The 14,272-nt window shown below is 42.6% G+C and overlaps 1 protein-coding gene across 3 annotated transcripts in view; it reads right to left on the bottom strand.

Moving 5' to 3' along the window:
• cyb5r4 (cytochrome b5 reductase 4) overlaps positions 1 to 6,959 on the bottom strand; it is a 95,912-nt gene extending 88,953 nt beyond the window's left edge. For 2 of the 3 annotated variants that reach the window (XR_011953544.1, XM_072553334.1), the window contains exon 1: positions 6,780 to 6,959. Coding sequence is in view for 2 of the 3 variants with exons in the window: in XM_072553334.1 (XP_072409435.1) it covers positions 6,780 to 6,851 (72 nt within the window). In the remaining variant the exon portion in view is untranslated. Of the gene's footprint in view, positions 1 to 6,280; positions 6,391 to 6,779 lie in introns of those variants that run through there. The other variant, XM_072553336.1, reaches the window with a different exon arrangement.
• Between the last annotated feature and the right edge of the window lie 7,313 nt (positions 6,960 to 14,272).

The following is a 14,272-nucleotide window of genomic DNA, read 5'->3' as shown; positions in this document are numbered from 1 at the left end:
TAATCTTCATCCCAGAGTACATAAGAAGTGGCCCTGGAGACAGTGGATGCATTGGTGGTCACCATTCTTTAGACTCTGTTAAAGTACCTACAGATTGGACTGTAGCTAATTTAGTACCACTATTTAAAAAAAAGACGACAGCAAGGAAGCAGGAAAGTACAGACCACTGAACCTGATATAAGCAGTGGGGAACATGCTAGAGTCCATTATCAGATTATGCATTAGACAACAGCAATAGAATCAGACAGAGTCATGATTAATTTATTTTGTAAATCACACTTAACAAATCTACTAGCGTTCTTTGAGGCTGTAATCCATACAGTTTATCAGGTGAGCATGTGGATGCGGTTTATTTGGTCTTTCAGAAGGCTTTCCACAAAGTCCAACAGAGGTGATTCAATGTATAAAATTAAAGTGACAGGGGTAGTGTATCGAGACGAATACAAAATTGGCTAGCAGAGACGAAACAAAGAGTAAGAATTATTGAGTCTTTTTATGAATGGCAGACAGTGACGAGTGGGGTACCAATATAGGCTAATGATTCAGATGAGGGAACTAAAGTCAAAAGGGATCAAGGAATATGGGGTGAGACCATGATTAAAAGTATTGAGCTCCATGATCAGCCATGACCATACTGAATGGAGGAGCAGACCCAATTGAAATGCCTACGTCAGCTGCTATCTTTTACGTTTCCATGTTTTCTCGGGACTTGCTACAAGCTATCCTCCTTTGCTGTGGCAAATACTGAGGTAAAGTAATTATTACTTATAATCTCTGTATTTTTGCCTGAGCCCCATGAACATTGGCATTGGGTACTTAACACCAGGGAGATGAATACGAGGCTCAGAGACTGGTGTGGAGAAATGTGTTCCAATGTGCAGGCTATTGGCATCAGTACTGGGGAAAGTAGGGATTAGACCGTTGGGATAGTCTACACCTGAACCGTGGTGGTGCTAGTGTTTTGTAAACCACACAACTTGGGAAATAGAGGAGGCTTTAAAATGGAAAGTTGGCAGCAAGACATCAAATGTGGAAAGGTGTTCTGAATAAAACAGTAGAGACAAGAGAGAAAAATATCAATCTGGGAAATGAGGGTCAGAAACTGGCAGGAAGGGACACAGACAAAATCTTCAGAATACCAACAACCAAAACTTAATACCAAAATAATGAAAAGACAAGGCTAAAGCTCTATATCTGAACAAATGCAGCATTCATAGCAAGGTAAGCAATTGATAGCTCACACTAAAGTAAATAAATGCAATTGAACAGCCATTGCAAAAACATAGTTTTAGGATGACAGGAATTGGGCCCTGAAAATTTAGAGGTACATGATATTTGAGAAAAATAGAAAGTTACTGGTGGATGATTGGCAGTATTAATCAAGAATGGTATCTGTACAATAGTTTGAGACAAACTTAGCGCATAACATCAGGATGTGAAGATGAGTAATATAAAAGAAATCTACAGCCCACTAACAGTAACCATAATGTTGGCAAAGTATTTAGCAGTATTGGATGGTTGTTACAAAGGGATGTCAATAACCATGAGCAACTTTAACCTAAATATAAACTGGAAAAGTCAGATTAGCAGCGATAGCCTGAATGATGAACTCACAGAATGCTGTCAAGACAGTTTCTCAGTTTTGGAACTGACCAGGTTATCTTTGGCTTGATATTGCAATATGACAGAATAAATTAATGATCCCCAAGTAAAAGCACTCCTGGATAATAGCGACCACAATATAGCTGAATTTTACATCCAGTTTGATAAGGGGTTTGGCTCCAAGGCTAATACTTTAAACTTAACTAAGGGCAACTACATGCACAGGAAAGCTGAGTTACTGAAATGAACTGCATGTTATCATAGGGAATAGATCAACAAAGAAGTGCTAACATACGTTTAAGGAGCTATTTCAGAATGCAGGGGGTCCCTGAATTACAAATGTCCAGCTTTCGAATATTTATACTTACAAATGTAATCTCATACAGGGGCATAATTTTAAAGATCTGACACATGAACATTTCCTGTACTGACAAATGGCTATTTTATATTGTCCTGCATTGTGTTCCAATTTGCATACAAATCGACTTATGAACAGATTCAAGATCAGACTGCCCGTACTCAGAATAGAAATAATCCTATCAGAAAGAAGGTTCTAATGGATGGACCTAGCATCAGTGTTTAAATAAAGAAACTAGGGAAAGCATCAATGGTAGCTCAGTGGCTAGCACTACTGCCTCATAGCACCAGGGACATGGGTTTGATTCTAGCCTCGGGTCTCTATCTGTGTGGAGGTTACATGGCTTCCCCGTGTCTGTGGGATTTCTGTCGATGCTCCAGTTTCCTCCCACACTCCAGACATGTCCTGGTAAGGTTGTATGGACACATTAAATTGTCTCATAGTGGCTAGAGATGTGCAGGCTAGGCGGATTAGTCAAAGTAAATGTGGGGTGATGCGGGGGGGGGGTGGGGGGGGGGGGGGGCAGAATTATGTTGGTCTAGCTGGGATGCTCTTCATAGGGTTGGTGCAGACTCAATGGGCCACATGACATCTTTCTGCACAGGAGGATTTTATGACGAAAGGAAAAAGCTAAAGTCAGGTGATGGCAGAGAATGGCTAACAGCTTAATCAGAATTAAGAAATTAAAAGTATGAAACGATGTTAGCTAGAAATGTTAAAACCGCTTGCAAGAGTTTCTACAGTTGTTTAAAAAGAGTAAGAAAAGTGGGGGCATTTATTCAAAGCAAGAGGGAAGCAGAAAGCAGGAAACTACAGTGCGCTTAATATCTGTCACATGTAAATGTTAGAAGCTATTATTAAAAATGTTATAACAGGGCATTTAAATAAGTTGTAAATTACAGTAATTTTGTCAAAGAGAAATCATGTTTAACTAATTTGCTACAGCTCTTTGAAGAAGTAACTTGTGTTGCGGATAATGGGAACCAGTGGATGTATTGCACTTAGATTTCCAGAGTTTGGTTAAGAAAAAGAAGGAAGCATATGTAAGGTATAGACAGGATAGATCGAGTGAATCCTTAGAAGAGTATAAAGGAAGTAGGAGTATACTTAAGAGGGAAATCAGGAGGGCAAAAAGAGGACATGAGATAGCTTTGGCCAATAGAATTAAGGAGAATCCAAAGAGTTTTTACAAATACATTAAGAGTAAAAGAGTAACTAGGGAGAGAAGAGGGCCCCTCAAAGATCAGCAAGGCGGCCTTTGTGTGGAGCTGTAGAAAATGGGGGAGATACTAAATGAGTATTTTGCATCAGTATTTACTGTGGAAAAGAATATGGAAGATATAGACCAGAGGGAAATAGATGATGACATCTTGCAAAATGTCCAGATTACAGAGGAAGAAGTGCTGGATGTTTTGAAATGGATAAAGGTGAATAAATCCTCAGGACCTGATCAGATATACCCTCGAACTCTGTGGGAAGCTAGAGAAGCGATTGCTGGGCCTCTTGCTGAGATATTTGCATCATCGATAGTCACAGGTGAGGTACCGGAAGACTGGAGGTTGGCTAACTTGATGCCACTGTTTAAGAAGGGTGGTAAGGACAAGCCAGGGAACTACAGACCAGTGAGCCTGACCTCAGGGGTGGGCTAGTTGTTGGAGGGAATCCTGAGGAACAGGATGTACATGTATTTGGAAAGGCAAAGATTGATTAGGGATAGTCAACATGGCTTTGTGCATGGGAAATCATGTTTCACCAAACTTGATTGCGTTTTTTGAGGAAGTAACAAAGAGGATTGATGAGGACAGAGCAGTAGATGTGATCTATATGGAGTTCAGTAAGGCTTAGGACAAGGCTCCCCATGGGAGACTGTTTAGCAAGGTTAGATCTCCCGGAATACAGGGCGAACTAGCCTTTTAGATACAGAACTGGCTCAAAGGTAGAAGACAGAGGGTGGTGGTGGTGGAGGATTGTTTTTCAGACTGGAGGCCTGTGACCAGTGGAGTGCCACATGGATCGGTGCTGGGTCCTCTACTTTTTGTCATTTACAAAAATGATTTGGATGCGAGCACAAGAGGTACAGTTAGTAAGTTTGCAGATGACACCAAAATTGGAGGTGTATTGGACAGCGAAGAGGGTTACCTCAGATTACAACAGGATCTTGACCAGCTGGGCCAATGGGCAGAGAAGTGGCAGGAGTTTAATTCAGATAAATGTGAGATGCTGCATTTTGGGAAAGCAAATCTTAGCAGGACTTATACACTTAAGGGTAAGGTCCTAGGGAGTGTTGCTGAACAAAGAGACCTTGGAGTGCAGGTTCATAGCTCCTTGAAAGTGGAGTCGCAAGTAGATAGGATAGTGAAGGCGGCATTTGGTATGCTTTCTTTTATTGGTCAGAGTATTGAGAGCAGGAGTTGGGACGTCATGTTGCGGCTGTACAGGATATTGATTAGGCCATTGTTGGAATATTGCGTGCAATTCTGGTCTCCTTCCTATTGGAAAGACGCTGTGAAACTTGAAAGGGCTCAGAAAAGATTGACAAGAATGTTGCCAGGGTTGGCAGATTTGAGCTATAGGAATAGGCTGAACAGGCTGGGGCTGTTTTTCCCGGAGCGTCGGAGGCTGAGGGGTGACCTTATAGAGGTTTACAAAATTATGAGGGGCATGGATCGGGTAAATAGGCAAAGTCTTTTCCCTGGGATCGGGGAGTCCAGAACTAGAGGGCATAGGTTTAGGGTGAAAGGGGAAAGATAGAAAAGAGACCTAAGCGGCAACTTTTTCACAGAGGATGATACGTGTATGGAATAAGCTGCCAGAGGAAGTGGTGGAGGCTGGTACAATTGCAACATATAAGAGGCATTTGGATGGGTATATGAATAGGAAGGGTTTGGAGGGATATGTGCTGAGTGCTGGCAGATGAGACTAGATTGTGTTGGGATATCTGGTCGGCATGGACGGGTTGGGCCGGAGGGTCTGTTTCCATGCTGTACATCTCCATGACTCTAAGACACTTGATAAGGTGTCATATCAAAGGTTACTGAGGAAAACAAAACCTTACTGGTGTTGGGGGAGGAGTTATCTTAATGGTGTCAAAGGATGATTGACTGGCTAACTATAGGAAGAAGGTCAGAATAATTGGATCTTTTTGTCGGCTGACTGGATATTACGAGTGTTGTGCCACAGGCATTGGTGCTGCACCTCACCTCTTTACGATTCATAAACATGATTTGGACGAAGGACCAAAGGGACCAAAATTTCCAACAAAGAAAAAGTAAGTACACAATCCTGTTTTTTGTGCTCTGAAGATTCATGATGGACTTGAAACATTAACTCTTTCTCTCTCCACAGATACTGCAAGACCTCCTGATTTTCTCCAGCACATTCCATTTTTATTTCAAAATTCCAGCATTTGCAGTGCTTTGTTTCCATTATCACTCTTCTTTGCAATGTAGCTCTTGAATAGTTTCTACCCACAATAACCAATAAAAACCCTGCCAGCAGTACTCATATTTGTCACAGAACCACTGGAACTGTCAAGCAAAACCACTTAACTGGGTTTTGGCATCAGTGTCAACAGTGGCATGTCATGAACAGCCTGGATTTTGTGGTTAGCTTGCCATTAACCTCAAAGCTTGTCACAAAGATCTGATTACCGGAGATGGATTTTATTTTCCATAATGTTAATTCAGTTTGGCATCAAGGAAAGACGATGCAGCAACAATGGTGTAATTACCCTTAAAGGAGGTCACGTTTTGTTCAACAAGGAGTGAAGGAGGGCATATCATAAGCAAAGCTGGAAATTAGGAGATGTCAATTTGGATGAGGCAGAGAAATTGAGGACTGCAGATGCTGGAGGTCAGTCGAGAGTGTGGTGCTGGAAAAGCACAACAGGTCAGGCAGCATCTGAGGAGCAGCAGAATCGACGTTTCGGGCATAAGCCCTTCATCAATTTGGAGAAGCCACAACACAAGATTACTTGCATGTCAAAGCGCAGAAGCAGCATGCAACAGGCAAGGGTAAGTGATTCCACAACCAAGATCAGATTCTAGCCCTGATGTGGAGGCGCTGGTGTTGAACGGGGGTGGACAAATTTAAAAATCACACACCAGGTTATCGTCCAACAGGTTTATTTGGAAAAACTAGCTTCCAGAGTGCTGTTCTTCATCAGGTAGCTGTGGAGCATGATCGTAAGACACAGAATTTATAGCAAAAGATCACAGTGTCATGCAACTGATAGGATATATTGAACAAACCTAGATTACTGTTAAGTCCTAACCCTACAGTCTTGCCATTTCCCAGTAGAAATAAACCATATTGCCTTACCAGTCTGTACCTCGCCATCGAAAGCAATTATGCATAGGGAATAGCACCTTAAAGAATAAGTGGCAACTAACTTGCAAAACATCATATTTGTAACAATATTAGTGTATTGGTCATTGCTTCAGCAGAGAAGTTTCTTCCAAAATACGTTTGGTGTTATTTTTGGTGTGCATGCGCTCGAATTTAAGCACAGCGGACCTTAAAGTTTATAACTGGAGATCGCTACTTTCACTTGCTGTTTAAATGTAACATTGCAATTTCGTATTTAACATTAGCCCTGCCCACTGGTGTGGGATGCCCCTGGAACGGAACTGTCGACAGTGAGCAGAGATCGGACTTTCCTTTTGCAAACTGCTTGAGCGGCCGCGAGCCCACTGAATGAGTATCACGTGACAGCGATGAGCGGTTTGACTGACAGCTGTCCCCAGCCCGGGCCAGTCCGGGGCCCAGCTCCTGTCACTCAGACCGAGCCTGACTCCACTCTCGGCCCCAATTCACCCACCTTCTTCCGGCCGCCCGCGGACACCCGCTGCTGGGAACGGGGCGCAGGGAATTGCGGCGTGGCGTCCGACATCTCCGACCCCTCCGGCAGTACCTTCGAACGTCCTCAAAGGGGAGTGGAGGGAAAGCCAGTCCACAGTTCGGCCGTTCTGGCCTCCAACTCCGGGCTCGGCTAGGTCCTCGGTTTCACTGAGCATGCGCTCTGCCGAACAGCATCATGGAAGTTGTAGTCGCATGCGCACACAGCATCAGAATATATTTCTGACACAGAAAGAGGCCATTGAGTCCATTTTGGAGGAACTGGCACTCTGAAGGAAGCAGTTCACTTTGTGCATCTGTCCTGTTTCAACTCTTCAGCCCTGCAAGTTGTTCCGTTAGAGAAAATGTTCCAAATCACTTTGAAAGCCTCAGTTGCTTCTGTCTCCACCTTACATTCCAGAGGCCAACTATTGGACAAAGTCAGAAGGGCCACTAAACAGGTTATTGTCCAACAGGTTTAGTTTAAATCCCAAACTTTCAGAGTGCTGCTTCTTCATCACTTCACTTGACAACTGAGTAATGTTTCTGAAAGCTTGTGATTTCAAATAAACCTGTTGGATTGTAACCCAGTGTCATGTGACTTCTAACTTTGTTCACCCCAGTCCAACACTGACACCTCCACATCATGTCGACCATTGGAAGTAACAATGCCAATAATACCTAAACTCTTTCATTAAGAATTTAACACAACAATGTGAAAGAAACATTTACAATTCATCTTCGATATAGATCCAGTCTGCTATTCATTTTAATTCCATTTGTTTCAGTGGAAAGAAAAGTGATCATATTACAGATAGCAAAACCATCTGCTTCTTTACTCAAGAAGGGGCAGGAAAAGGCTTGCCAGGTTTGGGAATACATATTTTTGGGGAAAATGATTGACCATTGTTAAGAGGTAGACAACAATAACACTAGGGTTTACATAAAATCCAATAAAAGTATCCCTCGGTATCATTTTGACAGGAAAATTATTAGTTGTCATTGAGAAATTTTCTAGAATTTAATTGAAAGATGATTAACTATTGTGGAGTTACTTTCCAATTTATATTTGGGGAACCTACACATGTCTCCACACCCAATGTGAGTGGCTTTTAACGGGTCTCAAGGTCAATAGCGAAAGGATAGCTTACCTGCAGATTTTGTTTGTTTTTTTACATTGTGTAGGCCATTTAAGCTATCGAGTCCACACCGACCCTCCAAAGAGCATCCCACCCACACCCACCACTCTACCCTATCGCTGTAACCCTGCATTTCACATGGCAAGCTAGTCTGGCCTGCATATCCCTGCATTTCCCATGGTTAACTAGTCTGACTTGTACATGCCTGGACACTATGGGCAATTTTTCATTCCAATCCACCTAACTTGCACATCTTTGTACTGTGAGACGAAACCGGAGCACCTGGAGCAAACTAAATTGAATGCTTTGCATTTCATGGAAAGCTTCAGAGTGACTTTGAAGTGTTTTGGTTGTCTACCACTGTCATGGAGAAAATATAGAGAATAACCAGAAAACGCAAAGAGTTCTTCAAGAAGTAGGTTTTTTATTTGCAAACAAAAAACCGTGACACTGAGAAAGCAAATTCTCGAATGCCCACGGACCTCATGGTCCGTGGATTTTTATATTTTTTAATCATGTTTCCGTTAGCTTATCAGCATGTCCAACTATATTAATCAAAGTACCTCACTCTAGCTACACAATAAACCAGTGATGTTAGTTCCCATTATCTCTTTAGTTGTACATTCTACTTAATGTTATTCTAATGTCATGCTTAGATATTTATTGCTAGCTCTTTGCAACAATGGTCTTTCAATCCAGACCCTACTTAACATTTTCTTCATGTCATGATTAGATATTTATTATTACCTCTGCTACAGTGAACTTCCATTCCAGACTAACCTGTCATGATAGATATTTAGCTATTCCATCTATTACAATAGTCGCCTATCTCAAGCTGACTCTACTAACTATTAATTAGATATTTTTATGTCATGTCCCAAATATTTATGGTCCCAATCCTGTCATAATAACACTTAACAGGAAAACTACCTCTACTAACTGTTATCTCATTTCACCATAGTGACCCTTCAGCCTTAACCTTACTCTGCTAATTGGTGTAAGAGCATTCCACTATTCTTATCCCATCCTACCTTTCACAGACCACAGATTGCCAGTGGTCTTCATGCTTTAACCCTTCCCATTCTTTCATGTTCTTTATTTGCCATTTCCCCCCTTTGAGACCTACTGGTCTCACCTAGAGAAAGAAGACAATAAACTCAGCCCCTCTTGTACCCAATACAAGTCCCGACACGGACTAAATAATTTTTGGAGTCTAAGACTTAAAGTGTTCTTCCTACATTCCTGGGGTCCCTTGGGCCAAAAACCTGTCCTCCAATAACCAGACAGGAAAAAAGACCCAAGATCCCTCACAATCTAGGACCTGTGCGTTCTTCAGAAATATCATCGACGGCCCCACGTGGACATATTCATTGCATCGTGGCAGTTGTTAGATCATAATAGTAGAGCGGTGGGATTCCATCAGAGGAGTAAGTACTTCCTGGGGTAGTTGAAATGACCACAAGTTGCCGTGTAGTGACGCAAACTAAAAAGGACTTAATAAAAGGTAAAGCATGACAAAAGACGAAGGCAACAAGCAAAACTGCAACTACAATAAGACCATTCTTGAAAACCATGCTCCCCAAGATCCTAATATATTATTCAGCCAATCAAAAGCCTGATGACCAAACCCCACATTGTCTTTTAGCTCCGGTCTCAGATACTTTAGTTTTTCCATTGCTTAAGTAAAAGATTCCCCCTGGGCTAGTGTTGTTAGGTATAAAGGTACAGCAATGTTCCCCAAAAACCACACAAACCCTGCCTTTTTCTGCCAGGATCCAATCTAAGGCCAGTCTCTTTTGCCATGTCATTTTAGTAGGAGCATCCAATTGTTCTCCCAAGACCACAAGGGCATCATCAGTATAATTGATAAATCTCTGCTGATTGTAGTAAATGTAATTAATCCATTCAGCATTCCTGCTAACTCCTATCACTAGGATGAGAGCCTCCCAGCCCACGGCAATCTCATTGCGGGCCTTAAACTCCTTAGGAATACCTCTTGGCTGTCCAATGCTATCAATCCAAATCGTCGGATCATGGACATACCGTCACTTAGTTCGGCACAAAGCTGACTGTGACGTAGCATCAAGCTGCATGTGTGGTGATATAACTACATCGTGTAGGAGCATTACATGGGCACAGCTGCCACTCCAGTCAGTGGGCAGCGTCGGGCGCAACCCTCCTTTCTTACCACACAGCCACTGAGTATCTGCCAGTGGGACACGTTGAGAATTTAAAACAGCCCCAAATGTGGTGTCCACCTCTACTTCAATTGTATTCCCACAAAGACCCTTAAAGTAGCCTACTGGTGTGGAGCCATTTCGCTTAAAGTATTCAAAACTCAATGCTTCCCATATCCTGAAAGCAGCCATGGGGAATGTGCAATTAGTCTTACTGGTGGACCACAGGGTACTATAGCCACACCACCGTTGGCGTTGCTGCCTGCCCACATCATCCTGTTGAGAGAACGTTGAGGCCTGAAGTAGGTTGCACCAAATGGGCAATGGAATTGCCTGTAAATTGATGAATCATCCAGATTAAGAGGTCGACTAGAGTGCTGCAAACGCCATTGAATACAGGTGATTGAGTTATAGACCATAGGCCTCATATAGGCCTCATCTTCCGCCTAGGAACCCTCCAACCACAAGGGATGAATGCAGCTTTCCCCAGCTTCCTCATTTCCCCTCCCCCCACCTTATCTCAGTCCCAACCCTCCGACTCAGCACCGCCTTCTTGACCTGCAATCTTCTTCCCGACCTCTCCGCCCCCACCCCCTCTCTGGCCTATCACCCTCACCTTAACCTCCTTCCACCTATCGCATTCCCAATGCCCCTCCCCCAAGTCCCTCCTCCCTACCTTTTATCTTAGCCTGCTTGGCACACCTTCCTCATTCCTGAAGAAGGGCTTATGCCCGAAACGTCGATTCTCCTGCTCCTTGGATGCCGCCTGACCTGCTGCACTTTTCCAGCAACACATATTTCAGCTCTGATTTCCAGCATCTGCAGTCCTCACTTTCTCCTTATAGGCCACAGGGACAACACAATATGAGGGGGTTGCCTTAGTACATAAGAAACAGTCCTTTCTAGCCATTTTTACAGCCACGTAGTTTGACCATTGATGCCAGCGATTGTCATGGGCGCGTACCCATGTTAGGGCAACAAGGTCTGCACTTCTAATACGTCTTTGCCTCCCAGCCTGAATGACCCTGGCATTACCAGTCCAGGTCTGCCAAGTTAATGGTCTCCAAGTCTGAGTATGCAGGCCTGGCATCAGAGAGGTGGGGTAACAGGGGCATCCCCCATGCTTTCCCATCCCCGTTGCCAGGAGAACTATGCTCCACATCTCCATCATAATCATTTCTGGAATGATCAGTATCCCCAAGAACTTCACCTGTACCTTGTTCGGAACCTTGCTGAGGGGTACGAGCCTCCTGTGTGGCCTGCCCGAGTCCACATTCCTCGGTCTCAGCTCCACTTATCTCAGTGTTAGTTTGTGCTGGTGGGAGAACTTTAGTACAATGATTAAGGTGGTACCATATGTGTGGCCCTTCCACTTGGATCGCAGTAGGTGATGCCTTAGTCACTACAAAATGTCCCTCTCTCCTGGGCTTATTCCAGCGTCTTCGAAAAACCCGCACATACACCCAATCCCTGGGTTTAATAGGTCCTTCCTCGTTGACAGGTGTCAGTTCCCTTTGTGTTTCCTGCAGGTGGCTAGTCTCATGGACTTCAGTAAGGCGTTAAACTAGGTTTCCCATGGGAGATTGTTTAGCAAGGTTAGATCTCATGGAATAAAGGGAGAACTAGCCATTTGGATACAGAACTGGCTCAAAGGTAGAAGACAAACGGTGGTGGTGGAGGGTTGTTTTTCAGACTGGAGGCCTGTGACCAGTGGAGTGTCACAAGGATCGGTGCTGGGTTGTCTACTTTTTGTTATTTACATAAATGATTTGGATGTGAGCATAAGAGGTACAGTTAGTAAGTTTGCAGATGACACCAAAATTGGACGTGTGGTGGTTAGCGAAGAAGGTTTCCTCAGATTGCAACGGGTTCTTGATCAGATGGGCCAATGGGCTGAGAAGTGGCAGATGGAGTTTAATTCAGATAAATGCGTGGTGCTGCATTTTGGGAAAGCAAATCTTAGCACGACTTATACACTTAATGGTAAGGTCCAAAGGAGTGTTTCTGAACAAAGAGACCTTGAAAGTGGAGTCACAGGTAGATAGGATAGTGAAGAAGGCATTTGGTATGCTTTCCTTTATTGGTCAGAGTACTGAGTGCAGGAGTTGGGAGGTCATGTTGTAGCCATGCAATTCTGATCTCCTTCCTATTGGAAAGATGTTGTGAAACTTGAAAGGGTTCAGAAAAGATTTACAAGGATGTTGCCAGGGTTGGATGATTTGAGCTACAGGGAGAGGTTGAATAGGCAAGGGCCGGTTTTCTTGGGGTGTCGGAGGCTGAGGGGTAACATGGGTTCAGGGTGACGGGGAAAGATATAAAAAAGACCTAAGAGGCAACGTTTTCACGCAGAGGGTGATACGTGTATGGAATGAACTGTCAGAGGAAGTGGTGGAGGTTGGTACAATTGCAACATTTAAATGGGCATTTGGATGGGTATATGAATAGGAAGGGTTTGGAGGAATAAGGGCCGGGTGCTGGCAGATGAGACTAGATTAGGTTGGGATATCTGATCAGCATGCACAAGTTGGACCAAAGGATCTATTTCCATGCTGTACATCTCTCTGGCTCTATGACTCTATATGTCGGAGTTGGAATATTTGGCCGACCAGGTATGCATGCACCACCATGTTTGTTTTGTGCATCATTTGCATGACCACTTATGTCTTTAATATTGTGCCCAACTCTTTTCTGCAGTTACTGCATTTAAGTGGGGGTGATGGCCATTTCATTTTATTGCTAGGCTATTAATTCAAAAATCTAGTAATGTTTTAGGGACTTCAGTTCGAATTCCACCATGGTAGCTGGTTGAAATTCGATTTAGTCAAGAGGATGGTAATTTGAATTTAATTTAAAAGGGAAAAATCTGAGATTAAGAGTTAACTGATGATCATAAAACCATTAAAATAAAGCAAAGAACTACTGAAGATCTGAAACTAAAACAGAAATTGTTCGTGGTAATTCTGATAAAGAGTTCAAATGTTCATGATTTGGAGATGCCAGTGTTACTCCTTCATCAGGTGATCAGAAAGCTAGTACTTCGAACTAAACCTGTTGGACTATAACCCAAAATGTTCACTCTGTGCTCTTCTCACAGATGCTGTGAGATCTGCTGAGTTTCACCAGCGATTTTTGTTTTTGTACCATGAAACCATTGTTGATGGTTAGAAAAGCCATCTGCTTTAGGAAAAGAAATCTACTATGCTTTTCTGTGATGCTTACATATGACTCCAGATCCATAGCAAACTGGACTGTTGGCTCTCCTCTGGGCAATTAGGGTTTGGCAATAAATGCTGACTTAGCAAGCAACACCGACACCACGTGAATCGATAAAGAAAATTATGTGGATTAGAAATCACTGAGTTCTGGGCATTTAGCAAATCCCAAGACATGTATCTGTACATGTATTACGCCTAAAATTCAAAAACAAATTACAAAGACCTTAAAAGTACTTCCATCACAAATTGTTTTTGTGGAAGGTCAATTTTAAAATGTATGTGATTGGAAGAAATATATCATAAGTGAATGATTTCAATGTTAATCGAGTCTGATGTGTCATGCTGTTTTAAAAATGCTGAAAAACAAGTGTGTAATTAGAATTGTAAGCATTCCCTCACTGAATGAATGCGAATAAGTATCTAAAACACTTTATTTACTACTGTGTTGCTATGCTTATTTCATCAACAGCTTTTTATATCACAAATGATTATATTTTTAAATACCAAAACCACTTAGCTAATATAACTTTAAAACTGAATATTTGTACTATTTTTGGATTGCTGACAAAGAAGTTTTTACTGTCCTCTACAGTTTCCTGAATTATAAATGAGCTCATGTCATTGGCATGTGTCCAAATGTCTCTGCACCCAGGATCACAAATATGTAATGGACAGATGGAGGAACACCTACTATCTGACTGAACATTATGATTTTGGGCCATTCTCCTCTCTTTTCCCTGTAAACCTGAATATTGTATCTACTCACATAATTATCTAATAAAACTTTGAATGCCTCAATTGAACCTGCCTCCTCACTCTTAAGTTGCATTTCACACCTTATAGTACATGACCTGCAGAGGTGCAAGAAGCAGTTCACCACCACTTTCTCAAGGGCAACAAAGGATCAGCAACAAATGCTGGCTCAGTCAACAATAACTACATGCC

The sequence above is a fragment of the Chiloscyllium punctatum genome, chromosome 3 (genome assembly GCF_047496795.1).
Source record: "Chiloscyllium punctatum isolate Juve2018m chromosome 3, sChiPun1.3, whole genome shotgun sequence".
Lineage (NCBI taxonomy): Eukaryota > Metazoa > Chordata > Chondrichthyes > Orectolobiformes > Hemiscylliidae > Chiloscyllium > Chiloscyllium punctatum.
This window is presented reverse-complemented; position numbering and strand designations above follow the sequence as displayed.